The following is a 26,163-nucleotide window of genomic DNA, read 5'->3' as shown; positions in this document are numbered from 1 at the left end:
CCACTCCACAATTTCTTTTCCTATTTGATTTTCAATTATTTCATTCAAACCTTTTAACTTGTACATAGTTAGAATTATCTATGAATTAAAAAAAGCCAACAACTTTGGATCAAGAATTCTCCCAACCACAGTTGTGAAATATACCTTAATGTGTTTTCTTCTTGCACTGAAATGATTTTGTAAAATGGGCAAACCTCGCCCCTCCCCTTCTCACCTGCCTCCAAGTGAGACAGAAAGAACACCAAAGCCCAGCTATAAACATGGATGACCAAGGACAACCTTCCTGAGTTCTTCCTCCCTAAGGGGAGGTGGGCCCACTACTGTGTCATTCCTCCCCTGGAGTCCACACTGGTCAAATGGCTCCTCTGCCTTTCCGAGTCCTTCAGAAGCCTTTCTCATTCCCTATCATTGCTCACTTTCCTTTGCATCAGTTCACAGGAATCTTCCCAGGATTCTCAGAACCGTCCCCTTCCTCCTTCCTCCTGTTAAACCTGAAAATTTGGTTGAAGGAAACAACAGAGCTAGGTGATAGAAAAATCCATGTTGTTTATTATTTTCCCTCAAAGCATAGCAGAGCTAGCCTACTTGTACGTACAAGGAGTCAGAGTATAAACTCTGGCTGCCTGAACAAAGCAATGAGAAAACTTATATACGTTATTTTAGCAGAGCTAGCAAGCCTGTATGACCTCATTTTTATGACCCCCATGTATGTTTAACCATGATACAAGAAGAGGATTTTCCTTAATGGAATAGAGTTGTAAAGGATGTTGACAAAAGTCGGTTGAAACTACAGCCCAGCGTCTCTGTGTCTCATTACATTCCATAACATAGTATATGCCTGTAGAATATTAAGCAAGGTAATCTCTCTTGGGGTTAGGGTAACGTCCTTAATGATCCGGCCTTGTTGACAGAGGTAAGGGTATTTCCTGAGCAAACTTTTAGAGAGAACAAAGAAGCCCAGGTCCTGGATCTTCATCCAGTCACTCATTAATTCAGGCTCTGGGTCTACTTGAAATTAAAAATGATATAAAATAGTATAATATTTTCCACACTCCCAATAGCACAATCACAGTCCATCCTGGGTTCCTCCACTTCTGCACCATGTGGCTCCTCTTCTTCTCTGGGCTCTGGCGGGATAAGCCCCGACGAAATCGAAGAGGTGAGGGGTGAGGGGTGCTCGACACCCCAATGTACCGACACACCGGGTCCTGCGGAAGGAATTCAACTCAAGCTTTCTCAGCCAAGGGAAAAGACAAAGTTTATTAAGAGTTAGCCACGTAGGCCTGCCCCAAGAGATCCCACCCCTTGTAATGCCTGTAAGGAAAGCGGGCCAGACCCATCTGAGCTAGATTGGACCTGACCCCCTTCATGGAGGCAAGATGGCGATCATATACACAAAGATTGTGGGAGGGATTGAGGGGTGGTCCGGGGTGACCAGAGGAGGGGTCTAGGGAGGGACTTAAGGAGGAGGTCAGACTCCAGGGTGCGAAACAGCTGAAGGCTACATGGAAATGACAGACAATAGAGGGCTAGGGTAGCAGAGCTAGGGTATAGACATTTTGATCAGGATTAAGGGTGGGAAACAGCTGGACAACAGAGGGCTGGGCAAGGCAGGCATTCAGGCCTAATGGTTATAGCCTCAGGCCAAGGCCAGGTCGAGTGGGAAGATTCAAGGAGAGTTCAAGGGGTTCCCAGAGACTGTGCCCTCATCAGAAATAAGGCCGGGTTAAAGGTCACGGTCATAGGCTCTGGGCGCCGCGGTCTCCCCAAGGCCCTAGAACGAGAATGTTTCTGCTTCTAGACCGTTCCTTGTGGGGAGGGGGCTGCCCCCGGGGCTCCGGAGCTGGGGTTGTGCTGAGGTGGGGGCTCCCCGGGGGCCCTTGAATCATCCGGGAAACGGTCAATTTTGGAAGTAAAAGTCCCCTCCCCCCCATAGGCCCCTGACGAGAGAAGGAAGGGGGGCGTCCTGGGCTGGGGTCTGGGGGTTCTCCTGGAAGACGACCTGGGGGGTCCGGAGGCGAACGAAGGAGGGGAGGAAGCTCCGGGGCCTGAGGATCCCGCAAAAAAGGGGGGTCGGAGCGGGATACGCCTCCCACCCAGGAGCCTTCTCTTCTGGGCATGCGCAACCCCCGGACTACGTTTCCCAGAAGGCCACGCGACCCGCCATTTCCGCTTCCTCCCCTCCACAGCAGGCGCATGATCTCCCCTCTTCCCTCCCTCCCCCTTCCCCTCCCTCTTTTTTTTTAACCACTTCCGAGTCCTCCCCAATCAGCCCCCGCATCCTGGAGCCTTGACACCTCCCCCCATCCCCGAGACCGGGAGTCTTGAGGCCCGCTGGAACTTGGCCCCACCCCCACCACCCCACCCTGCTCCCCCAAGACTCTCCCTAACCGGTCCCTCCTTGCTGGAACCAAAGGAACTCCCTCGCCTCCACCTGCAAATTCCCCCACACCCCCCCCCTGCCCCCCGCCAGTCTCCCCCTTTCCAACCCTGCCTCTCCCGCCCCCTCCCTCCCAGGACTGGACCGAGGCAGTCTTGCCCCTCCCCCAGCCTGGCCCTGACTCAGCCCCTCAAAGCCTCTGGTTCTGCGACCCCCAGTTCTCTCCTCCATCCTCTGCAGCACCTGCGGGAAGCCTTCATGTCCCCTCCCTGAGCCCGGCCCTCCCTTCCCCTGGGGTCTCCACGGTCTCCTAATCCCTCTGACCCGGCCAGTGTCAGGAACTTCTGTCCCCCTGCCCCCCTTCCACCAGACCCTCCCCCCTTACTGACCCCTGATGAGGTCTGTGGGCGTCAGGCTGGACTCTGGTCCCCACCGGAGTTAGGAGCAGGCTGGGGGTGGGAGAAGAGCGGGAGGACATTCCCTGGTCACTTTCAGGACTCCTTAGTTCTCCAGACTGAGGAGCCCACCCGCTTCCCCCAGGTGGTTTCCATCCTAAAGCCTTCCCCCGGAGGGGGCTGTTCCCAAAGCAGGAAAGACCCCAACCTGCCTTCTGTGATTCGGAGCCTGGGACTCCTGGCTGCTCACGTGCTCCTTCACTAGGCAGCCTGCCATCTGCAAAGGTGCATGAAGTGCCTACTGTGTGCCGCAAAATTGAATGAAGTGCCTACAGTGTGCATCTGCAACAACCTGAGAAGTGCCTATTGTATGCATCTGCAAAGATGCATGAAGTGCTTACTGTGTGCATCTGCAAAATTGCATGTAGTGCCTACTTTGTGCATCTGCAAAAGCCTGTGAAGTGCCTACTGTGTGCACCCACAAAAGTGCATGAAGTACCTACTGTGTGCTGGTGCAGGGCTAAGTTGCAGTGATGCCAAGAAGGCTAAAAGATCGCCTGGGCCAAGGAGCTCCCATTCTAACAGGGGATACTTCATAGAAATGGGGTTTGTGTGTGTATGTGAGTGTGTCTAGATAGAGAAGGCTGGAGGTTATGGGAACAGGGCATCAATAGCTGGCGTGACTGGGAAAGACTTCCTGTAAGAAGACCAGAGTTGATTCCTACAGGGACCCAAGGGCTAGCAGGGAGGGGGCAGAGCATTTTTGGGGCTCTCCCAGGTCATTAAGGGCTCATCACTGCAAATTCATCATCCTTCTTTCCCTCTCTGCAGGCTATGACTGTCTATCCACCTCCTCTCTCAGTTCTGCTCCCTCTGACCCATCCTTCTCCAGGTCCTCTGCCAGATTTTTGTCCACATCACACCCACTCACTCTGTGACCAGGGATGCCCCACTCAGCTCTGCTCTGGGTCCTATTCTCCCTCTTCTTGTGGGATCTCCTCCCCTCCCATGGATCACTGATCATGTCTGTGCTGAGGATTCTCAGATCTCCTTATCCAGCTCTTCCCTCCCTGCGACCTCCAGTCTCAATCTCTTGGGGGCCTCTTGGACATCACCACCTGGATGTCCTGCAGCCATCTTAAACTCAACATTTCCAAGATTGAACTCATCATCTTTACCCCCTACCCCAGCAATCCTCCCCTCTTCTGAATTTCCTTATTACCACTCACACCCCGTCCCCCAGACTCACAGCCTAGATGTCCTGCTTGACTCCTCACTCCCTTATCTTTGGCTGTTCTCCACACCCCGCCAACATCCAAGCTGTTGTTCCAGCCTGTTGACTTCACCTCAGCAGCTTCTCTCTAAAATCCCTTTCTCTCCTCTGACTCAGGCCCCACCCTGGTACAGATCCTTATCATCTCATATCTGGACCATGGCAATAGCTGCTGGGAATGATTTCCTAAAACACAGATCTGACCATGTCAACATCTACTCAACAAACTGCACTGGCCCCCTATTGCCTTCCAGGAGCAAATACAAAATCTTCAGTTGGGCATCCAGAGCCCATTTTAGCCCCATCCACCTTTCCAGTCCTGTTACACTGCTTATACCACCCCATGATGTACTTTTGATCCAGTGCTACTGGACTCCTGGTTGTTCCTCACACAACATCCTCCATGTCCCCACTCCAGGCATTCCCTCGGGCCATCCCCCTTGCCTACTCTCCTCTTCATCCCCCATGCCTGGCTCTCATCTTCATCCTCACCCCTCCTGTCCTCCCTGGTTTCTTTCAAGTCTCAGCTAAAATCCCACCTTCTCCAGGAAGCCCTTCCCTGTCCCACTTACTTCTAGGGCATGTCTTATGTGGGTTATCCTCAGTTATAGCAAATGTTACATCAGAAATGAACAATAAAATTATTATATCCAAGAGAGAGAATGCCCTCAAAATTGGAAAAAATGGTGGAAGAGGAAACTATTGGTACTAGATTTTTTATTCTAAAATTCACAACCATGAAATAAAAAATGAGCTCATTCTATTAAATTTATTATAACATTTACTATAAATATAATACATGCAACACACATGTCCCCATTGAGCACATTCACAGTTTTTCTCCACTATGAATCATCTGATATAAAGAGATGATCTGTAAAGGTTTTCCTACATTGAGTCAATATAGAACATATCTGAAGAATGAATCTAATGAGCTCTGTACTCCATCTGAATGCCTTTTCTCATTCAGGACAGTGATGAGATTTCTATCTATTATGAATTCTCTGATGGTTAATAAGAGATGACTGTTGTCGGAAAGCTTTACCACACTGATTGCATTCATAAGGTTTTTCTCCAGTGTGGATTCGCAGATGTTTAGTAAGGGTCCACCTCTGTGTAAAAGCCTTTCCACAATGATTGCATTTATAAGGTTTTTCTCCTGTGTGGATTCTCTGATGTTTAGTAAGGCTTGAGCTATATGTAAAAGTCTTTCCACATTGATTACATTCATAAGGTTTCTCTCCAGTATGAACTCTCTGGTGTAGAGCAAGGTAGTAAGTGATTGTAAAAGTCTTTCCACATTGATTACATTCATAAAGTTTCTCTCCAGTGTGGATTCTCTGATGCAGAGCAAATTTGTAGTTGCCGCTGAAAGTTTTTCCACACTGATGACATTCATAAGGTTTCTGACCACTGTGGATTTTCTGATGATTAGCAAGACTTGAGCTGTGTCTGAAACTCTTTCCACACTGATGACATTCATAAGGTTTCTCTCCAGTGTGGATTCTCTGATGTGTAGCAAGATTGCCACTAATTGTGAAAGACTTTCCACACTGATTACATTCATAAGGTTTCTCTCCAGTGTGGATCTTCTGATGTAGAGCAAGATGGGAGCTGAGTCTAAAAGCTTTTCCACACTGATTACATTCATAAGGTTTCTCTCCAGTGTGGATTCTCTGATGATCAGTAAGTTTGGAGTTGAAGCTGAAAGTCTTTCCACACTGATTACATTCATAAGGAGGTTTCTCTCCAGAGTGGATTCTCTGATGTTCAGCAAGATTGGCTCTCTGTCTGAAACTCTTTCCACACTGATTACATTTATAAGGTTTCTCTCCAGTGTGGATTTTCTGATGATTAGCAAGAATTGACCTCTGTGTGAAGCTCTTTCCACAATGATTACATTCATAAGGTTTTTCTCCAGTGTGGATTCTCCGATGTGCAGCAAGACTGCAGCTGTGTCTGAAAGCCTTTCCACATTTATCACATTCATAAGGTTTCTCTCCACTGTGGATTCTCTGATGTGCAGCAAGACGGGACTTTTGTCTGAAAGTTTTTCTGCAATGATTACATTCAAAAATTTTCTTTCTGGCATATCTTCTTTGATGTAAATTAAGGGATGAGTTTTCACTGAAAGTTTTACCACATTCATGACACTCATGAGAATTCTCTCTAGTATGAGTTCTCTGATGGGAAATAAGGGATGAGTGTTGCTTAAAGGCTTTACCACATAAACTACATCCATATTGTTGCTTACCATTTTGAATTATCTGGTGGTCAATGACCTTTGAATTATGACTGAATGCCTTCTCACCCTCATTACAGATACAAAGCATTTCTCCAGTATGGCTTTTCTGAGATCTAATTAGTTCTGAGTTCAAGCTGAAGGTCTTCTCACACCTATAAATTCGCATTTTAGGAAGCTTCACATGAGAATCAACCACCTCTACTGGTTCAGTAAAGCACTCCCTATATTTATGATCCTGTGAACAGCAGTTCCCTGAGGTCATTTTCTTACACTGAATTAGGGCTGAACATTGTCTAAAACTCTTTCCATCTTGATCAAATGCACAGTGACTCTTTTGTTTTTTCTCCATCGTGATATCTGAGTCACAGGGACCAGGTTTCATGAATCTTTGCTGTCGTGATTCTTCTGAAGAAATGTTCAACTTGGCAGTAGCCTTCCTCATGTCAAGCCTTGTCTCTCCATCTGAAGCAAAGAAATATATATAGTGACACATGCTCATATACACAAATACATCGTCTTCCCTCCATTGACACAAAGTAACTGATCTGTAATCTGTTTCCCTAGGGAAAAAGAAGTCCTCAGTCATTTGAAAGTGCCATTAGTTCACATGCCCAGGATGATTTAATTGACAAAGAGCTTCACACACAATAATATTGGATACTCACAACAAGCCTGCCACACAGGCAGGACCAGCATGTTTATGACATTCCCAACTCAAGCCAAGAGCTCATGATGACAGAGTGGCCTGACCAAAAAATCTAAAAAATTTAAAAATCTAAACATTTCTTATCCAAAAGCAGTAACTCTCATAAAGGGCCCTGATTCTGTCATCCTTCTCTCAGGAAGTGGACAGCACGCTTCACTATTGGTCCTATTGAAGCCTTGGCTTTTTGGTGGCTGAAAACCCTTTGGGTCTTCATCATAATGGTCTATGGGGTTTGAGCTAAATATTCTTTAATGGAACCTTTAAGAGAAAATAATTGCCCAATTTTGTTATAAATATTATAAGATAACAATAAAATACATTTTCCTCTTGGACTACAGGCATATATATGATTAAGTATAATAGTTTTCTTTCTGCAGTAATTCCTAACTACAGTGATCAGGCACCCAGTGATTACACCAAACCCTGACCACTTCTAAGTGCAACATGTTCCTTCAGATGCTCAATCCAACATCAAATTGTTTCCCAAGAGCCAGAAAGGTCTGAAATTCAAGTGCAAATGGATTCCCAGTGGATGGTCCCAGGCATGCACTTGTGGTCATTTGATTGCTGTCACTACACTGTAGTAGTCATTCCCAGGTTACTTTGTAAGCACAGCTCATCAGCAGGGTCATCACCAGATCCAGGTGCTACAAATACGTGCAAAGATTGCAGGCTCCTTGGAAGCCGTGAATGCCTTACAAGTGATCTTGACACCAACATGGACAATCGCAATCACTCTACAAAAATACTCCTTATATTGGTCCTCACTACAGTCTTACAGCTATTTTCTGACTTAGATTTGTCCTGTACTTAAGTTAACACTCTTCCATCGAGCAGCTTTCCAAAGGAATTTGTTGGCACCATGGTTCAGTCACCCAGCAGAGTTTATGTGAGAGCAGAGCCAGTGTGCCAGTGGTAGAAAGAAGACAATTATATCTAACGAGATTCTTTCCTTAGAAAAGTTCTTTGTTTTTTTACATATAAATATTGTTTAAAAAAAATACATGCAATTGACCTTCAACTACATTTAGTATTTAATACAATACTTATCATTGGCCAGTAGAAAAACACCAATCCATGTTGTTCATTTTGTTGACTGCATAGAGCCAAAAACCAAAAATTCTCAACTCTCAGCAAGATAACTCATAAAATTCTCCTGCCATTTCCCACCTCATTCACATGGGAAGGAACAATTTCACTGCATTCTGGTTATAAACCTAAATGCAGCTGGTGGTACAATAGATAGAGAGTGGGGCCTGAAGGCAAGAAGACCCAAATTCCAGATCAGAAACTTACTAACAATGTGACCCTGGACAAGTCACAGTGTGGCCATTTGCCTCAGTTTCCTTATCTGTAAAATGGGGATGACAATACCACCTACTTCCTAAGATTCTCACGATGATCAAATCAAACAATACTTGTAAAGTCTGGGCACAGATGAGGTTCTACGTAATTGTTGGCTATTATTATTATTTTCACTATCTTCTCCTCAGCTCTGCTCTCCTTTGTGAATTGCCAATGTCTCTGCTTGCATATATTTAAGTCCCTGCTGAATTTCATGTGTTTCCTCACCAAAATACCCTCTTTTCCCTGGATCAGCTAAGACTGAGGCTTGTGATCTGTTGCCTCTTCGCAAACCATCTCCATTTTCCATACTAGACTGTGAACTCCTTAACAGAGATGGGCTTTTGCCTTTCTTTGTATCCCCAGAGCTTGGCACAGTGCCTAGAACATAGCAGGCACTTAAGGAATGTTAATTGATGGGCTATCTTGGCCCAGGCCCATAAAAGGCCCTGACCTCTACCACAATCCCTGGAATCTAGTCTCTCCCCTTTGGTCACATGTGGGTTCTGGCCTCACTCCTGCCTTCTGTCTCTTTCACCTTATAACCTGCAAGGAGTTACCTTTGTCTATTTCTAATGTGGATGGGACCTGAGCAGACCAAATACTGGTGATCCAAAGGCTGCTGGAGGGTGTCCTGCTCTGGGACACCTGGGAACCTCTACCTGCCTGCTCCCCAAACTGAGGGTGTGTGTTGGCAACCAAAAATGGGCTCCTTAGCACTTAGTCAACAAGTGGCCTTGACTAGTTTGGCTTTTTCCCCTGAACTGAATGCTGTTTGTATGTTGGACTGGAGTAAGCTTGTCGGCCCCTTCACCTTGCTTCCCTTGCTTAAGCTGATGGAAAGAACCTGTGCTTTCCTGGTCAACCCCTTCACCTTGCTTAAGCAGATTGAAAGAACCTGTGCTTTCCCCGGTGTACCTTACAACCCCGCAAAGGTTCAAGGGCCAGCTCAAACTGTAAAATTGTTGGGAATACAGTGGAATAGAGGACTGCGAGAAATTCTCCCACAAGCTCGACAAAAAATCCAGGATTTTCCCACCCCTACCAATAAGAAAGGGACCCAAAAGTTCATAGGGCTATTTGGTTATTGGAGACACCACATCCCACATTTGGGACAGATTTTAAAACCCTTGTATAAAGTCACCAGAAAGAAATATGAATTCGATTGGGGCCTTGAACAAAGTAGAGCTTTGGAGGAAGCAAAGGCTGCTATCCAATTAGCTCTAGACTTACGGCCTATGCAAAATGGGCCAATGGAGTTACAAGTGACTGTACAAGATGACTATGCAAATTGGAGTCTGTGGCAAAAACAACAAAGCCGAAGTGTACCTTTAGGCTTTTGGTCAAGGAAACTGCCCTCATCTGGAGTGCAATATATACCTTTTGAGAAGCAGCTGTTAGCTGCATATTGGGCTTTAGTAGAAACTGAGCAACTAACTCTGGGTCATGAAGTGGTATTAAGGCCTGGAATTCCAATTATGACTTGGGTAATGAGTACCCCAGCTTCTCACAGAATTGGACATGCACAAGAGGCAAGCATAGTCAAATGGAAGTGGTATATTCAGAATAGATCCAGAGCAGGCAAAAATGGAGTTTCTGCTTTACATGAATCTGTGGTGAACATTGATACTGAGAGGAATGAAAAGCCCCTTGAATCTAAGCAACAGATGGTACCATCCTTAGTGAAATGGAATAATGGATATGACGGACTAAACGAAGAACAGAAGAAACATGCTTGGTTTACTGATGGGACAGCAAAATATTTAGGACAGAAGAGACATTGGAAAGCAGTAGCCTATAACCCCTGTACAAGGCGACCTCTGGAAAGTTCTGGGATAGGTGGAAGTAGCCAATATGCTGAACTGATGGCAGTGCATCAGGCCATCAGAGCAGAGAAAGGAGGACAGTGTCATATATTTACTGACTCGTGGGCGGTAGCTAATGGATTAGCTACGTGGATGCCTATATGGAGGAATCAGAATTGGGAGATTCATGGCAAACAAGTTTGGGGTAAAGAGTTATGGGAAAATATATGGGACATGTCTTTGGTTACAGATATGTCAGTTTTTCATGTTGATGCTCATGCGACCCTGACCACACCAGAACGTGAGTACAATGCACATGCGGATCGACTAGCAAAGATTGCTACTGAATGTATTGTCCCTACTCCGACTCCAACTGATGACCCAGCCTTAGCAAGATGGGTCCACCAGACTGCTGGCCATTTAGGGGTCCAGGCCACCCACCGATGGGCACAGGATCGAGGTATCAGTATTTCTCATGCTTCTCTGTAGCCTCCTGGTTACTCTTTCGAGGCGTACTTATTGGGCCTAGAAGCTTTTGATCAATATATCAAAATGGGGTTGCTGGTTCATGGGTTGGTTACTGTGGAGCCTAAATATATGTTTTGATTCTTCTGCCTTCTACTTTGAGAGTTTCTTATATCCAGCGGTTCCGAACCTTTCAGACATGTATATGATCCTCTTTGAGATTATAAACTCTGCCCTCCTAATACAGGGTGGCAGTCACCTACATGGATCTGGCCAATGATTCTACAAGAAGGCAGACAAAGACTGGACCATAAAGATCATGAAAGGAATTTGGATTGATGACTTATGCAAGCCTCAGCCTTGGGTTAAGGTAAGACACTAGTCATTGGTCCTACTCATGTGCTGCTAAATAAAAAGAGAGAAAACCATGAAACCAGGTTGCCTGGGTCTACTACAAATTTCGGTAACATCTTCTCAGCTGGGCCCTGACCAGGACAATGCAATTGAATCCTCTGACATCTCCCTGACTCCCATTCCCACTCAACATGCCAGATCTTTTCATTCCTCCCAAACCGTCCCACATGGCTTGCTCCCACCAACCCTCTCAGCTGAGAACTTGGCTTCATATTTCACTGAAACAAATGGACACTGACCAAGAACTCTCCTTATCTCACATAAACCAGACGCCTTCTTTTCCTCCTTTATCCCTTTCTCTCACGAAGAGGGCCCCCTCCTGATTGATAAGGCAAACATGTCCCAGTGATCCCATTCCATCCCATTTGCTCCTGCAGCATATTCCCTACTCTACCATCTCCATTTTCTCATGAATTTTCAGTCCTTCCCTTTCTATTGGCTCCTTTCCTACTGCCACAAATGAAACCATTTGTCCTCTGGCCTCAAAAAACCCTCACGTTATGCATCCATCAACACTAGATATCATCCTCATTCTCTTTTCTTTCATGGTGTAACACCAAACAACACAGCACACTTGAGGGCTGCTGCTGTGAATATATACATATTAATTTAGGGCTGAAATTCAAAATATAAAGAACTCTCTATTTACTCAAAACTAAACCTTATTCAAGAAACCAAAGCATTCGCAGTTGATAACAACATAACTTATCACCAGGGTGGCCATATGACCTTAAAGAGAAACAAAGTATATAACATAATATAGCATACCCCCCACCTTATCCTTATTGATACAATCAGGGGATTCCAGGCCAGGGTCTTCCCTAACACAGGACATCCTCAGAGGCAGCAGAGAACACAACACACTCCACCCCTAGGTGACAGTAGATCACAATCCCCTCAATTCAAAACAAAGCGTCCAAGTACAGTCCTCTTGGGGGTGTGTCCTTCTCCCCACACTGCTGTTGCAGGCTCCCACCTGCCACTGTCAGGTACACACATGCTCAAATGAGACAAAGAGTTCTCCTCCCAATACTGCTGCAGCCCCAGCTTCCAAGGCCTGAGGAGTAGCTAGGCAACAAAGCCAACTGGGTAAGTCCTAGGGGACCACAGGACTTCCCCCATCCCACCATAGACAACTCCATACTCTGGGTCCCAACATATCCCAGGGGGCCTGGCAGAAAAGTAAGCTCACTGCTCCTTCCCTGCTCCAAAGCTTCCATCTCACCTCAAGGCTGAGTACTGAGTTCTGGGGTTCTTCCTCTTGGAGGCCCAGGGACCAATGCCCGGCTCCTGCCTGGGTTCACAGGCAGGCAGTTCTCTGCTCCTGCTCCATGTTCCAGTTCACAGGGGAAGGGACTGCTCGATTCCAAGCTCTCTCTGCTCCTCCCTGGGTCCAGGCACAACAGGCTCCAGGGGCCCCTATCCCAGCTTCTGCCTCTGTCCCACACCACCCCAACTCTCGGGTAGCTCGTCCTCCCCCAACCTGGCTGCTCCGGTCTGGACTTTGGGCCCAGCAAAATAATACAGTAATTGGAAAACAACAGACAACTATCCCAGTCTCACTAAACCTCATACTTTCCTTTAGTATTTTATTCTAGTCCAGTGTTCCAGTGTTCCCTCAAATGTTGGTATCAAAAGTCCCCTCTCTGTCAGAGGTCCCAGTGTTCCAGAGTTCTCACAAAGGTTGGTATGAGAGGTCTCCTCTCCATATACATTACCAGATAGAGAGAGAACCAACATATGGATTCAAGTCAAGGGGTTCTCAGGGCTCTTGATAACAGCCAAACATCCTTCCATATGTGAGCCTCCCACTAAGCACGCTTCCTCTCTCAAGGCAATATAAATCTCCCTTAATATATAGTTTTCACCTGATGGGCTCTATGTGACTCAACCTGGAATATATCACAACTGTGAACTGGGCCAGAGTTCAAAGCAGCAAGATATCAGTAATTGAAATACCTGTGTACCCTTAGACCTGGGAAAGTACCCGTTCCAAAGCAAAAAGGGAACACGTGGTCATATGGAGCTATTAATGGTACAGGGAAGATCTTCTATTCCCTTAACCCTTCACATGGCTAAACACCTAGACATGGCCATCTACACTTGGGTCTACAACTCCTTTACTCTTACTTCCTACAAAATACTGCGTTCTGGCTCTCAGCTTCACTGGTCAATTGAAACACCTCCCTCCAAAGTGACTGGTGATCTAATTGCTAAACCAAAGGCCCTTTTCTCAGTCCTCATCCTTCTTAACCTCTCAGCAGCTTCTGATGTCATCACACATCCTCTTTTCCTTGATACTCCCTTTCTTCTAGGTTTTGGTGACACTCCTCTCTTTGGGGTCTCCTTCCACCATGAGCCAAACTAACCTCATTATCTTTCCCCCAACCCTCCCATCTTCCTACTTTTCTAACACTATCTAGGTCACACTGTCCATTGTCCAGACAAATAAAAGAGATGTCATCCACTGCTCACCATCTCTCATGCTCATACCATCACCCTCCCTCCATCTTCAATCTTTTGGAAAGTCCTGTTGATTCCACCTTGGTATCATCTCTCACATACACCCCCTGCACCCCCTCCCCCCCTTCTCTCCCAACACAGCCACCTTCTAGGTTCAGACCACAATTACCTCATACCTCCAGTGTGGAAAAAACCTGCTGTTTGGTCTCACTGTCTTGAGTCTCTCCCTAGAACATTCCATGCTCTACCCAGCTGTGAAATTCACCTTCCTTAAGCTCATATCTGACCATGTCACTGCCTCCTCAATAAACTGCAGTGGCTCCCTAGCATGAGGATGACATATAAAGTCTACTGTTGGGCTGTTAGGGCCTTTCTTCTTCTGCCCCTTTCCTCCCTTTCCAGTCTTATTTCATCTCATGTCCACTGCATATATACTATAATCCAGTACCAAAGTCCTCCTTTCTATGCCTTGAACAGGACAAACCATCCCCAGTCTCCATGGGCTTTCCCTGGCTGCCTCTCATGCCTGGAGTGCTCCCCCTGGCTTCTCTGAAGCCCCATCTCAAGCCCACCCTCCACAATAAGGCTTTTCCAAACATCCTTAATCTAAGTGCCTTCCCTCCCTTGACCAGCTCCAAATTAACCTGTATATAGGTTATACTGTCCATGTTGTATATGACTCTGTCCATGTTGTCTTCCCCACTAGCCTGAGAGCTCCTTGACACTAGGGGATACCTTTTGCCTTAGTTTAAATCCTTGGAGCTAAGCAGGCGTCCTGGCATGTAGTAGGCACTTAAGTAATGCATGTTGACTTGAAGATAGTCAAGTAAACAACCTGTGACAGCTTAGGGCCTTTCTGGATACCTTCAGAAGAGCTCCATGACCCAGAGTTCAAAAAATAGATCTTACAGTGTCATAAGTTTAATCACTGGAAGGGAAGAAAAAGGCCATGGTATCCAACCCCTTCATTTCACAGATGGGGAAACTGAGGTTCTGTGCCTTTCTCAGGATCTTACTGCTAAAAAGTGTCTGAAAAAGAAGGGCAAGCCAGGTCTTCCTAACCCCGAATCTAGCACTGCCTTCACTGTGGCATGTAGCTACCCCTTGGATGACAGCCCTCACAGACCTCCTTTCCCCTCACTCACCTGGACAGGAGGTTCTGGGGTCTTCTTGCTCCAGTGCCCATGGTGCTTCCTCTTGTCCAAAATGGGAGATCAAACCTTCTCTGGGAGCTGGAAGTCCTGGGCATGGGATAAGGAAGGGACGGGGATGGAGAGGCATTGGTAACTAAGCTTTCTCTAGGGAAAAGGGACAGGAAAGAAGGATCCCAGGAGGTCACAAGAACCTCTGCCATGATATTTATTGTTGGAAGCCATGGTAGGGGAGGGGAAGGAGATCATGTGAAAGCCAATTTGGAAGCAGGAAATTCTGTTTTCTCCACTTCCTTCATAGAAGGATGAGTTGAACCCACAGATTCCATTACCTGGAAGAGAAGAGGCAGCTGGCATTGCAGCGCAGAGAGACTTTGTCCTGGATTCAGGAAGTTCTGAGTTCAAATCTGATCTCAAACACTTATTAGCAAAGTTCCCAAGGCAAGTCACTTAACCACTGCTTGCCTCAGTTTCCTCAACTGTGAAATGGGGATGATAATAGCATCTAACTGACAGGCATGTTATGAGGATCAAATTAAAAAACATTTTTGGTGCAATGCAGGCACATAGTAGGTATACATAAATGCTTATATTCCCTTCCCTTCCCATCATTTGTGCTAGAATTCTGAGGATTTAAGAAGGAAGCCCAAGGACACCTTTGCAATACCAGGCATCTGATGGTAAGGCCAGGAGCTGTGAGGCCCAAATTTGTGTTTGTCAACAAGAAGAACCTTCCAAAGACCAGACCCAACCCAAAGGGGAAGAGGTTGCTTTGGGAGGAAGGGGCTTTCCTTCACAGTCCTTCTCCAAAGAAAAGCTGCCTCAGTAGAGATTAGGCAGACCTAATCCATGTTCAGGGAGAGGTCAGCCTAGGTACAACCTCTCACTTCACTTCCAAGTCTGAGATTCTTCAACACTGGCTTGATCTTTGACCTCAGGCTGCCTAGAACCAGTAAGAACCAGTAACCTTCAAGGGCAAGAAGGAAACCCTCAGCTCCCTGTTACACACTGCTAAGACCTTTTACAGGAAACCAGGCAGCAGGAGGACCCTGTCTCTTGGACACAAGAGAGCTACATTTTGGCCTTTCAATCACTGAAAACTGCTCCAAACCCTGAACACTAGGGAGACCAGGAAGGCAGTTCCTTTGATGGTCAATTCATAGCTCCAGGGGAAGTGTCCTTACCCAGGGACAGCAGGTTCTGGGCATTCTCCAGCATGACCTCCTTGTATAGCTCTTTCTGCAGATGGTCCAAGTGGCCCCATTCCTCCTCAGTGAAGTCCACAGCCACATCCTGGAATGTCACCAAATCCTAAACCATCAAAAACCATAGGACTTAGAGCTGAAAGACACTTCAGAATTGATCTAGTCCAATTGCCTGAGTGCCTGAAGTAAGGTCTCATCCAGATGAAAGCAGAGAAACACCAATCACATTCTGGACTAAACTTAGCAGCATGAGACTGTTGCCAGCCAAGGGGAAAACAGCCATCAGTTATTGTATGGAGGCTTGAGGTGGCTCTGGGTATGACGTGTCAGGGCCAAAGCATCTCCTGCCTTTGCTGGATGGTTGCTTTCATTTGTTAATGGCATATATTCATTCATTGTGGTATTTAGTGATAAAGAAATCAGTGACCAGGAAGTGGAAAGGAGGTTTTCTTCACTTATTATGAAGGTGATATTTTATTAACCAAGGTTAATAAGAAATGAGAATGACACTGCCAGTTTCCTTATGAAAAATGAAGTGTGTCAAAAGACCCCTAAAACTCTGGAATTTGAGAGAACAAGAGTCAAGAGAATGGATCAGAGCAGACTGATGAACAGCACACAGGACAGCTTGGCCAGATCTGAAAATACACTGACACATGGGATATGTCATCCTTTTTGCCAACATCTTCAATGTGGAACACGTGTTGGGCCAGTGTGCTAGGAATCTCATACTCTTCCATCTCGTTTTCTTCTACTTCCATTGTGTAGTGACCTGACTCAACTTTCTTGAGTTTGTATTATTTTGGCTCATTCTCTATCATGCAGATAAAATTCTTTTTGTTGTTTTTTTTTATGATTTTGCTATGTTTTTTAAAACAACAGATTTATGATTTATTTGCAATCTATATTTCACTTTTAACTTCCTTTACTTCCATTATGTATCTGCTGAACAATTAGGGAATTTACAGACACTTCTGACTTTGGGAAATTCCTAAGAATTTCCTTTTCACTAGTTTTTTCAGTCCCTGCTCTTCCCTTCACAGCATTTATTCACAGTGGGGGCTCTCACTGGAGGATGGCAGGCTTTTGCTGACTGACAGTTGGGTCCCTAACTCACTCCCAACAGAAACTTCCAAGCTTCTTTTCCTTTTCTTCTCCACCCTTCCACACTCATCCTTTACCACTGTGGGGTTGGGCCATGAACTTTTACTTAAGGAGAGAGCCCAGCTGGCCCACCTCATTTCTGACATGGCTGCACCACTTTGGGACTTAATGAGACTGGCTTCCCCACAGGGCCCCAATGTCTGGGACCTTCTCTCATCTTGTAGACTTTATAAGCTCCTTGAAGGCAGGGACTGTCTTTCACTTTTTAAATTTCATTTCCCAGCCCTCAGCACTGGGCATGTCACACAGTAGGTACTTAATAAATGGTGAATTGACTATTGACCTCCCAACCACTCCCATGTCAACCCTCCCTCCTTACAGTCCTTTCTCAACTAAAGCCATTCCAGCTGACCTAGCTCTGCTCCCAGCTGTCTTTCAAACCTGTGAATTGCACCTTGCAACATCTTTCAAATGCACCCCTTCTCTCCTCTGATACTGCAACCACCTGGGTACTGCATCTCATTGTCTCATTCTTGGACTGTTGCTATGGCCTGCTGCTGTTCAGCTGGCCTCAAGACTCTCCCCACTCCAGTGTATCCCCTATTTGGTCAACAAAGGAATTTTCCTAAATCACAGGTCTGATCCTGTGACTCCTCTACTCAATAACCTCCAATGGCTCCCTACCACCTCCGGGATCAAGTACAAAATCTCCTGCATTCAAAGCCCACCATGACCTAGACATCACCTGGTATTCCAGTCTTCTTAAAGCTGTATTTCCTGCCACCTCCTCAGTGACTCAATGACACCAGCCTCCTTGCCACTCCATCTGTCAGTTCACATCATTTTCTCTGGCTGGCTGGAGTTAGGAAGAACTGAGTTCAGATGCTGCCTCAGACGCTAGGCCAGTATAGAGCCTTCCCTCTCAGGGTGCCCCCTATCCACAACGCAGAGAGCTTGTTTGGACAAAGCTGCTGACATGTCTTCTCCCCATTAGACTGGGAGCTCCCTGAGGCCAGGGAATGGTTTTTCCTTCCTCTGTACCCACAGTAGGTTAGTGCAGTGTCCCTGCCCTTTCTAAATGCTTGTGAACTTCACCCAAGAACATGTAAATGGGAAGCATTCAGAGGGACCAGGGAAGATATGTGTGACTGAGGCAGGAGGACATGAGCAGCACCAGGAGGACAATCTCTGGTTTGCTGACAGCACTGCCAAGGACCAGGGCTGGGGGAGCTTCCAGGGCTCTGCTCTAGGCCTGGCCAGGCAGGACTCAGGGTCAGGGACTTTCCTGGATCTTCAGGGGCTATAAGGGAGAGGTGGGTTAAAAGAAACAAAGAGGAGGAGGAGAAGGGGTGTGTGTGTGTGTGTGTGTGTGTGTGTGTGTGTCCGTGTGTGTTAGGCCTACAAAAAGAGAGCAAAGCCACCATGTCAAAGAAATAGAGACCAAAGAGTGAAGTGGATGTCCCTGTGGTGACTCAGTTATAGTAAAGATGAACTTAAAAGACAAACACAGCAAGGCACTAATTTGGTGGTGGTGGGCAGGGCGGCGTGGTGTGGGGGGGGTTGTTGGGGTGGGGTGGGGACGATCAATGCTAAAGATTCCAGAGGGCCAATAACTCAGTTTAAAACACCAGAGAGAGCAGGGCAGTGTTGTTACTTCTGCATTCAACTTCATACCTACTTCATAAAGAAACAATCCGTAGGTGAGGTATTACCAGCCTCACAGATAATGCTCTGGGTCACTGGAAATGGCCTCTTTGGCTGATGTTGGCCAAGTCTGAGGACAGAGTGCACTCACCTGGGCTGGGGGTCTGCAGCTCCCAGGGGCCATTCCCTCTGGCTCCAGGCTCCAAGCTTGGGCCAGGCCTAGGTCCTCTGGAGGCTGAGCTGGGGAGGCTGAAGGATTCCAGGGGGTGAAGGTCTTTCCCTTCACTTTCTGGGCAGGAGCCTGGCCCACAGAGATTTACAGAGGGTGGAGTCCCACAGGAATTACAAAGCCTCTACCCCTGCCCTTAGGGGAGAGATGCCAACCTATGGAGGGATAGAGGCAGCAGAAGGGTCAGGTTTGGCAATCAAGATGGTCTAAACGGGAAGACTACTCCCCTCCCCCATTCTCCTACCAAGAACCAAGAGGCAGAAGGGGCTTTGGGATCCCAGGTGGGAGGACACCAGCCAGAACCTCAGTGACCCCTAACCCAGAGCTCTCCCTCCAACTGGTCCTCTGCCCTCTTGCCTCCCCTCTCCCCAAGGAACACACAAACAGAATCTAAATTCTCCCTCAGTACAACTTCCTGAATCTGATAACCGTGTCACAACTTCATCTGCATTGCCTAGGGGTCCTGTTTTGGCTTTTTCTCTGGGATGGAGCTGCAGGAATGACTAGGGGAAGCCTGAGGTGGGAGACACAATCCTGTCTGGGATTCAGTCACCTGGCAGGAGGTGGGTAAAGAAAGCTCCGGGAGTCAAGTCAGTATAACAAAGCTGGGGGGGTGGGGGGAGGAGAGAGGACATCAGAGTGACAGAAGGGTTCCAGGAGGGCAGCTGAGCCTGGGAAAGAAAAATGACTGTGTCCTGGGTCCACCCAGGAGCTGGAGAGGGCTCCTGGGACCCTCTTTGGAGCTTAGGCTTGGAGGCTGCTCATCTGGGTCCCTGGAGGGAAAGTGGGGGCAGGGAGCCAATGCCTGGGATCTGACAGGGAACCAGCAGGAGAGTGCAGGTCCAGGAGAGGGAGGTCAGGCAGGGGCTTTGGTGCCTGGGGAGGTCCTGGATGCGAGGAGGCAGGATTCCTGGTCCTTACGGGGAGCTAGCGCTGCTGGGGGGACATCCGAATCTCTGAACGGGAGCTGGGGGCAGGGGGACAGGACACTGGGGTCCTGATAAGGAGGCTGAAGGAGGTCCTCCTGGGTCCCTAAGGGGAGGTCTGAAGGTCGGCCAAGTGTGACTCAGTGGTAAAGCTGGGGAAGGGGCCCCAGGACGTTTGGGAGGGGCTGGGGAGCCTGGACAGGAGGCAGAAGCTGGGAGCTTGCCAGGGAGCCGGCTTTGGGAGACAAGGGCTCCTAGCAGTCCCAGAGGACCCTGAGCAGGAGGCCACATGGGGAGGAAAGGGCGGCCAGCAGAAGCCTAGGGCTGCATAGCTTCCTGGCTCAGACCTACCTGGAGCTGCAGGCACAGAGCTGGCTTCCTGTAGGAACGCAGATCTCAGCTCTGAGGGAAGGAGGCAGTGAAGTCACAGCTCCAAAGAAAGAAAGCTGCCTGACGTCAGCTCCACTGGCTCCTGCTTCCAGCCAGCCCACTTTGGGCGGGTCCTCTCAGTCCCACAGCCCTGCCCTGCCCCTTCCTGCTGTGACCCCGGGATCTTCCATTTCCTCCAGTGGCTCCCAGAGCCAGGTGCTCAGACCCTTGCCTGCTTCTCCTCTCTCCATCATGTGGAATGCCTTGGTCACTGCATCAACTCCTTTCCCCTCCCAGGCCGCCAAACTCCACCCCAGGGCTCAAATTCCACCTGGGCCTCCACCCACACAGCTGGTCATCTGGGAGAGTCCCTTAGCAATAATCTCCCTCCTTCCTTCCCCCTGCTCTGGGATTCAGACCCTCCTCCTTCTGAGCACAATGTCCTGGTCTTCTTCTAGCTCTCCCCAACAATCCCCTCCCCCAACACTCATCTTCTTCCATACTAGGACACCCAGACCCTCCCATCTGACTCTCCCAACCATTCCCCTCCCCCACTAGGCAGGTGTCTCTGTCCTCCCTGCAGTCTGGACTCCAGACCCCCCCACCTCAGTTTAACTGTCTTTTCCAGCCTGGGCTCATTTGGACAGCCTTGGGGACCTTTCCTTCTATCATGTTATTCTTCCCTAAGGGACATTCTCTCACTGGAAGACAAATGGACCCTCTGGAGGAGCTAGGGCCAGGAAGTCAGGACCCCAGGGTCCCAGGGCGGGTATTACAGGTGCTTGTATAATGAGCCCTTCTGTGTCTTCATATTATCAGACGGATTTCAAAGCAGAGAGGAAAACATGATTTAAAATTTATTCACAATTTATTAAACCAATTTCATATGAAAAACTTTTAACCTGATTTTGAGATGTATAGTCAATTATTAAAACATAAACAAAGCCTATATATCTTAGGTTAAAAAATAAAATAAATTCACAAAAACGTCATTTATCTCTATATATGCATTGGACCATAAGGAAATTCCGTACTTTGGTCTCCTTTTTAGTTTTGTACTTTATTACCTTTGTTAGAAACAGGCTTGACACTGAAATTCAAGGATCAAGGGCAATTTATTGTTATTGAGGAATCCAGAGGAATTGGTAAAAGTTCCTGGCCAGGAACCCACTCCACCCTTCTTTAGGAAGAGGGAGTGGAGAACACAGGAGTGAGACCAGCTTTATTCTGTTAGACTTTCACAGACTGATGCACCACCAGCTCAGCACCTCCCTTCAGAGAACTATCTGGCCCACTCCACTCTTCCTGATGCAACTCTTTGTGTGTTCTCTCCTTGATATGTGTAAGCATGTTCAAAACTGGCAGAAAACTCCTCCCTCTGGGTATTGTTAAACCTGAAAATTTGGTTGAAGGAAACAACAGAGCTAGGTGATAGAAAAATCCATGTTGTTTATTATTTTCCCTTAAAGCATAGCTAGGCTAGCTTACTTGTACATACAAGGAGTCAGAGCACAAGCTCTGGCTGTCTGAACAAAGGAACGAGAAAACTTATATACGTTATTTTAGCAGAGCTAGCAAGCCTGTATTACCTCATTTTTTATGACCCTCATGTATGTTTAACCGTGATACAAGAAGAGGATTTTTCCTTAATGGAAAGAATGTTGACAAAGGTCACTTAATATTAAGCGAGGTAGTCTCCCTTAGGGTTAGGGTCTCATCCCTTAATGGCTAACAGGTATCTGGCCTTGTTGATAGTGGTAAGGGCATTTCCTGAGCAAACTTTTAGAGAGAACAAAGAAGCCCAGGTCCAGTTACTCATTAATTCAGGCTCTGGGTCTAGTTGAAATTAAAAATGATATAAAATAGTATAATATTTTCCACAGTATGTAAGGTAATATTCAATTAGCCAATTAAGCAGGGGTGGTAGCCATTTGACCCAGTTTTCTCTTCAACCCTGACCATTCTCTGGCCAGTTTAGACCAGTTTTCCTAACATCCTGAATCTGTGGTTTCTTTCAAACCACAAACTTAATTCCGCTTGGCTGGGGAACCTCATCCTGGTTAATTTTTACACCTTCATTGTTCAGGCTGACACTTCATTAATTATTCTGTGGAACTTAATTAACTCTTCTGTGAAAACCTAACTTTCTCTAACTTTTACCAATCTCTCACACCTTCAGGATCAAAAGAAAATGGAAATGTTCAGTAGAACCTGAGATTCTGTTCTTCATACGATCTGTTTGTATTGCAAAGTGAATTTTCCCATAGGAAATAATGTAAAGTTGAATGAGCTATACCCCATCCCCAAAAATATTCGTATAAAATAATTATTTATAGCTTTAAGTAAGTTTTTTGTCCCTAATGCACCTGGAATACAATTGCAATGATTATTACGTAATATAAACCGAAAATGAAAGAAATCAACTTGCACTTTACCTTTGGGAAGGGTCCTGGCTGGTGTGAGGGAGATGAGAGGGAGAAGGAAGAAGGGTTACTGCTTGGAAGGAGAATGTCCTTCCATAAGAACATCAGGGATTTCAATGTCAGGAGTGTTTTCTCTTAAGCTACTTTCACCAGAAGTAAGACTAACACTAGTGCCTTCACTTACTTTTCCTTTTTTAGAATCATTTTCATGTTTTGACTCACTGATTTTTTTTCTCTACATTTGCTTCTGACTAGGAATCTATATAATGACACTTGTTCTTGGTGTTTTTTTCAGAATGTCACAGGAATGTGACATTGCATCATCATTAAAAATATTAGTGGCTCTCGTTGCTACAGCCTTATTTGGGTGACGTTTTTCAACAAAATTTTGCATTTTTTCCCATGTCTGATAAACCTTCTTATCTCGCTTGACATGAGGGATGCTCGTACTGTGGATTTTTGATCATCCTGCAAGACAAATTTTGGGAAAGAGTTTTCCTCGTCCAGCAAAGCATATGTAAACTAGGTTATTCCTAAACTGAGGTTGTACTGCATATCATTCAGGACCTGATGTTTACTTGCCCCAATAGAAACATCTGGAAGCCAATCTCATATACCCAGTTCTCAGGGAAAACAGTCTAATCTTGTTCCTTTTCTCAAAGTGAAGGTTACTACTTCATTAAAATTCGTAACTAAAATTTAAAACTTTTACATATTTATCCTATTATATCTTTGTCCTAGGCCTTTCGCTCTGTCCTCAGCTTCTTTGAGGGAAGATCTAGAGACATATACATACATATGTATGTATCTCATCAGATCTTCTAGAAAGGAAGTGGCACTGTTCAGACCTGATGCTGCACATAATGACATATATTTCAACAAGGCACTGGATGGCAAGCCTACTGACTCACTTTCCTAGTTGCTGAGGCTGGGAAATTGAAAGAAATGGTGACCACCAATTCAGAATCCTAAAATCAAAACAATAAAATCTTGCGTCACATTACAGCCACTCAGAGATATTTAAATATTACAAAAATAAGATTCATTAAAAACAAACACCTTTAGAATTCTACTGCCCTGGTTTTAGAAATTGATTATGAAAGGAAGAGGGAGGGACATGATGGCAACAACATCAAGACTGTCCCTTCAAAGGCACAAACTGACCTGAAGAGGATAAAAGTTCCTTAGCTGTGGTCACTTTGCAGGTAAATTATAGTTAACATTATGAAATAGCCAATCACGTAGAAAAGGTCCACATTACTCACAGGGCATCATTGAGAGACTCAGGATTAAGGAGATGGGAAACATTCCTGTTCACAAGGGAAATAGCACACTGGGGAAATCAAGTCAAAAGAATTCTTCCATTATCTTTGTAAGGCTGTCTTCTCAACCTTCCCAGGCACAGGCAGCAACCTGAAGCAATTCTCAGATCATACTCACTTTGAGCAGCTTATGGCATTTCCTTTGAATGGTAGTTTTCTGGTATAATGGTAATTCAGACAATTATGCCTGAATTTAGAACTCAAAACAATACCAAATTTTTATATGTATATGTATGTATGTGTGTATATGTATGAATATATGCATATATGGGCATAAATTTTTGTGTGTGTATGTATTTATTTATTTATGTATACATACACATATTGTCCTGTGAGATTTTTCCTCAAATGGTCAGTTTTACTAATCACCTGAGGGCAAGGTACAGTTAAGATTTTTTTTTCATTTTCTTTCAGTGCCACTTCGTGAGAAAAACATGAGTCTTAAGTCCTTACTAAGTACATTCGTGGTCTTGCCTCGCTCTTTCCAGTCTACAGCTAGCCTAGAGCAGAAATCAATCAGTAGATGTGGACAAGATAACCACATTCTATAGTGACACACATGCCGTGAATACATGACTGCTCACTCAAACCCAGACAACCACAGGCCAGTGAAAGTCTCCAGGGTACGACGGGCAAGGATTTCTTAAGGTATTACATATTGACACCTAAAGCCAAAATCTGGGGTGTGTTGGAACTAGGGTGGCTCAAAGGTATAAGTTCAATACAATATTATGCCAGTTTCAATTTTATAATTTTCATAATTAGTGGCCAGAGAAATCATCATCAAAACCACTTCTTTATTCTTAACCAACTTCTTAGGCACTACCCCAACAATCCCCTCTATGCCCTTGCCAGAAATGGTTTCTATATGTAATGAAGGTGGAAAGGCCTTCAGTCAGGACTCAAAGCTGATTAGACATCAGAAAATTCACACTGGAAAGAAACTTCATAAATGTTATTAAGGTAATAAAGTCTTTAGACAACAGTCATCCCTCATTGGCCATCAGAGAATTCATGCTAGATTGAACTCTTATCACTGCAATAAATGAAGAAAGGCATTCAAATGGACTACAGAGCTTTTTGTTCTCATTCAGTATGTCTCACTCTTTGAAATCCCATTTGGGGTTTTCTTGGCAAAGACAGTGGAATGGTTTGCCCTTTCTTTCTCCAGTTCATTTTACAGATGAGAAAACTGAGGCAAATAGGGTCATAGAGCTAGTAAGTGCCTGAAGCTAGATTGGAACTCATATCTTCCTGGCTCCAGGCCAGGCTGTGCCACCTAGCTGCCCTACAGAGCTTGTTAGACAACAGAAAATTCATTCTGGAGACAATCACTACATGGACTCAGTGTGGGAAGGCCCTTAGCCAGAGAGCATCTCTTATCTACATCAGAGCATTTACATTCATGAATAGGCTTACTGGGGACATGCCTTTTGCTGGAAGGAGGAGGTCACTGGACATTAGAATATTCGAACTGGACAGAAGCCTTATGAAAGCATTGGGAAGGCCTTCACCTAGAGCTCATAGGTGAGGGGTTGCTGGAGAAATACTGCTGGAGATAATGCATGTGGATTAATTCAATGAGGGAAGGCCTCTCGCTGCAGCACAGACTTCATTAGACATCTGGAATTTCATACTGTGCATAAAACCGTACAAAAGCAGTGACTTTTTCTCCGACATCCTAATGGTTGTTTTTACTCTTCAATAGTGTTCTGTAGTGTTCCCATACCATCACTTCTTTAGCCATTCCTCAAGTGATTTATACCCACTTTGTTTCCAGCTCTTCACTGGCACCAAAAGTCCTAGTTTAGCTATTTTGGAGTCTGTTCAATATTTATTTTGGTAATGATTTCTTTAGGTGGCTCAGTGGAGAGAGTTTTGTATCTGGAACCAGAAGACTTGAATTCAAATTAAGTCACTGTTGCTTACTAGCTGTATGACCCTGGGCAAGTCACTTAACTTATTCCTACCTAAGTTTCCCCATCTGTAGAATAGGGAGAATGATCACCTACCTCACAGGGTCGATGGGGGGATCAAATGAGATAATATCTGTAAAATGCTTTGCAAACATTAAATCACTACATAAATGGGAGTTGTTATTATTACTTGCCTGGGATCCTAAGTCTTATAGCAAAGTCAATGGAGTAAAAGCTATGCAGAGTTTGGTCAGTTTTCTTATCATTCACACTGATATTCAGAACCGTGCAAGGGAAGGCAGGGGGTGGTAATGGATAAGGCACTGCATTTTGTGCCAGGAAGACTATAAAGCAGTCGTCATCAAAATATTTTGTGATATTAAA

General features: G+C 45.7%; 1 protein-coding gene across 2 annotated transcripts in view; it reads right to left on the bottom strand.

The window, feature by feature from the left end:
- The window catches only part of LOC118836074 (zinc finger protein 2 homolog), a 45,641-nt gene extending 25,462 nt beyond the window's left edge, over positions 1 to 20,179 (bottom strand). The window contains exons 1-5 of one of the 2 annotated variants that reach the window (XM_036743426.1): positions 20,101 to 20,179; positions 18,746 to 18,978; positions 15,826 to 15,952; positions 14,636 to 14,731; positions 5,058 to 6,755 (exon numbers count right to left, since the gene is read on the bottom strand). In XM_036743426.1, coding sequence (XP_036599321.1) covers positions 5,058 to 6,755; positions 14,636 to 14,731; positions 15,826 to 15,952; positions 18,746 to 18,778 — 1,954 coding nt within the window. In that variant the 5' untranslated portion in view covers positions 18,779 to 18,978; positions 20,101 to 20,179. The remainder of the gene's footprint in view (positions 1 to 5,057; positions 6,756 to 14,635; positions 14,732 to 15,825; positions 15,953 to 18,745; positions 18,979 to 20,100) is intronic. The other variant, XM_036743425.1, reaches the window with a different exon arrangement.
- Between the last annotated feature and the right edge of the window lie 5,984 nt (positions 20,180 to 26,163).

This window comes from Trichosurus vulpecula, chromosome 2, assembly GCF_011100635.1.
Source record: "Trichosurus vulpecula isolate mTriVul1 chromosome 2, mTriVul1.pri, whole genome shotgun sequence".
NCBI lineage: Eukaryota > Metazoa > Chordata > Mammalia > Diprotodontia > Phalangeridae > Trichosurus > Trichosurus vulpecula.
This window is presented reverse-complemented; position numbering and strand designations above follow the sequence as displayed.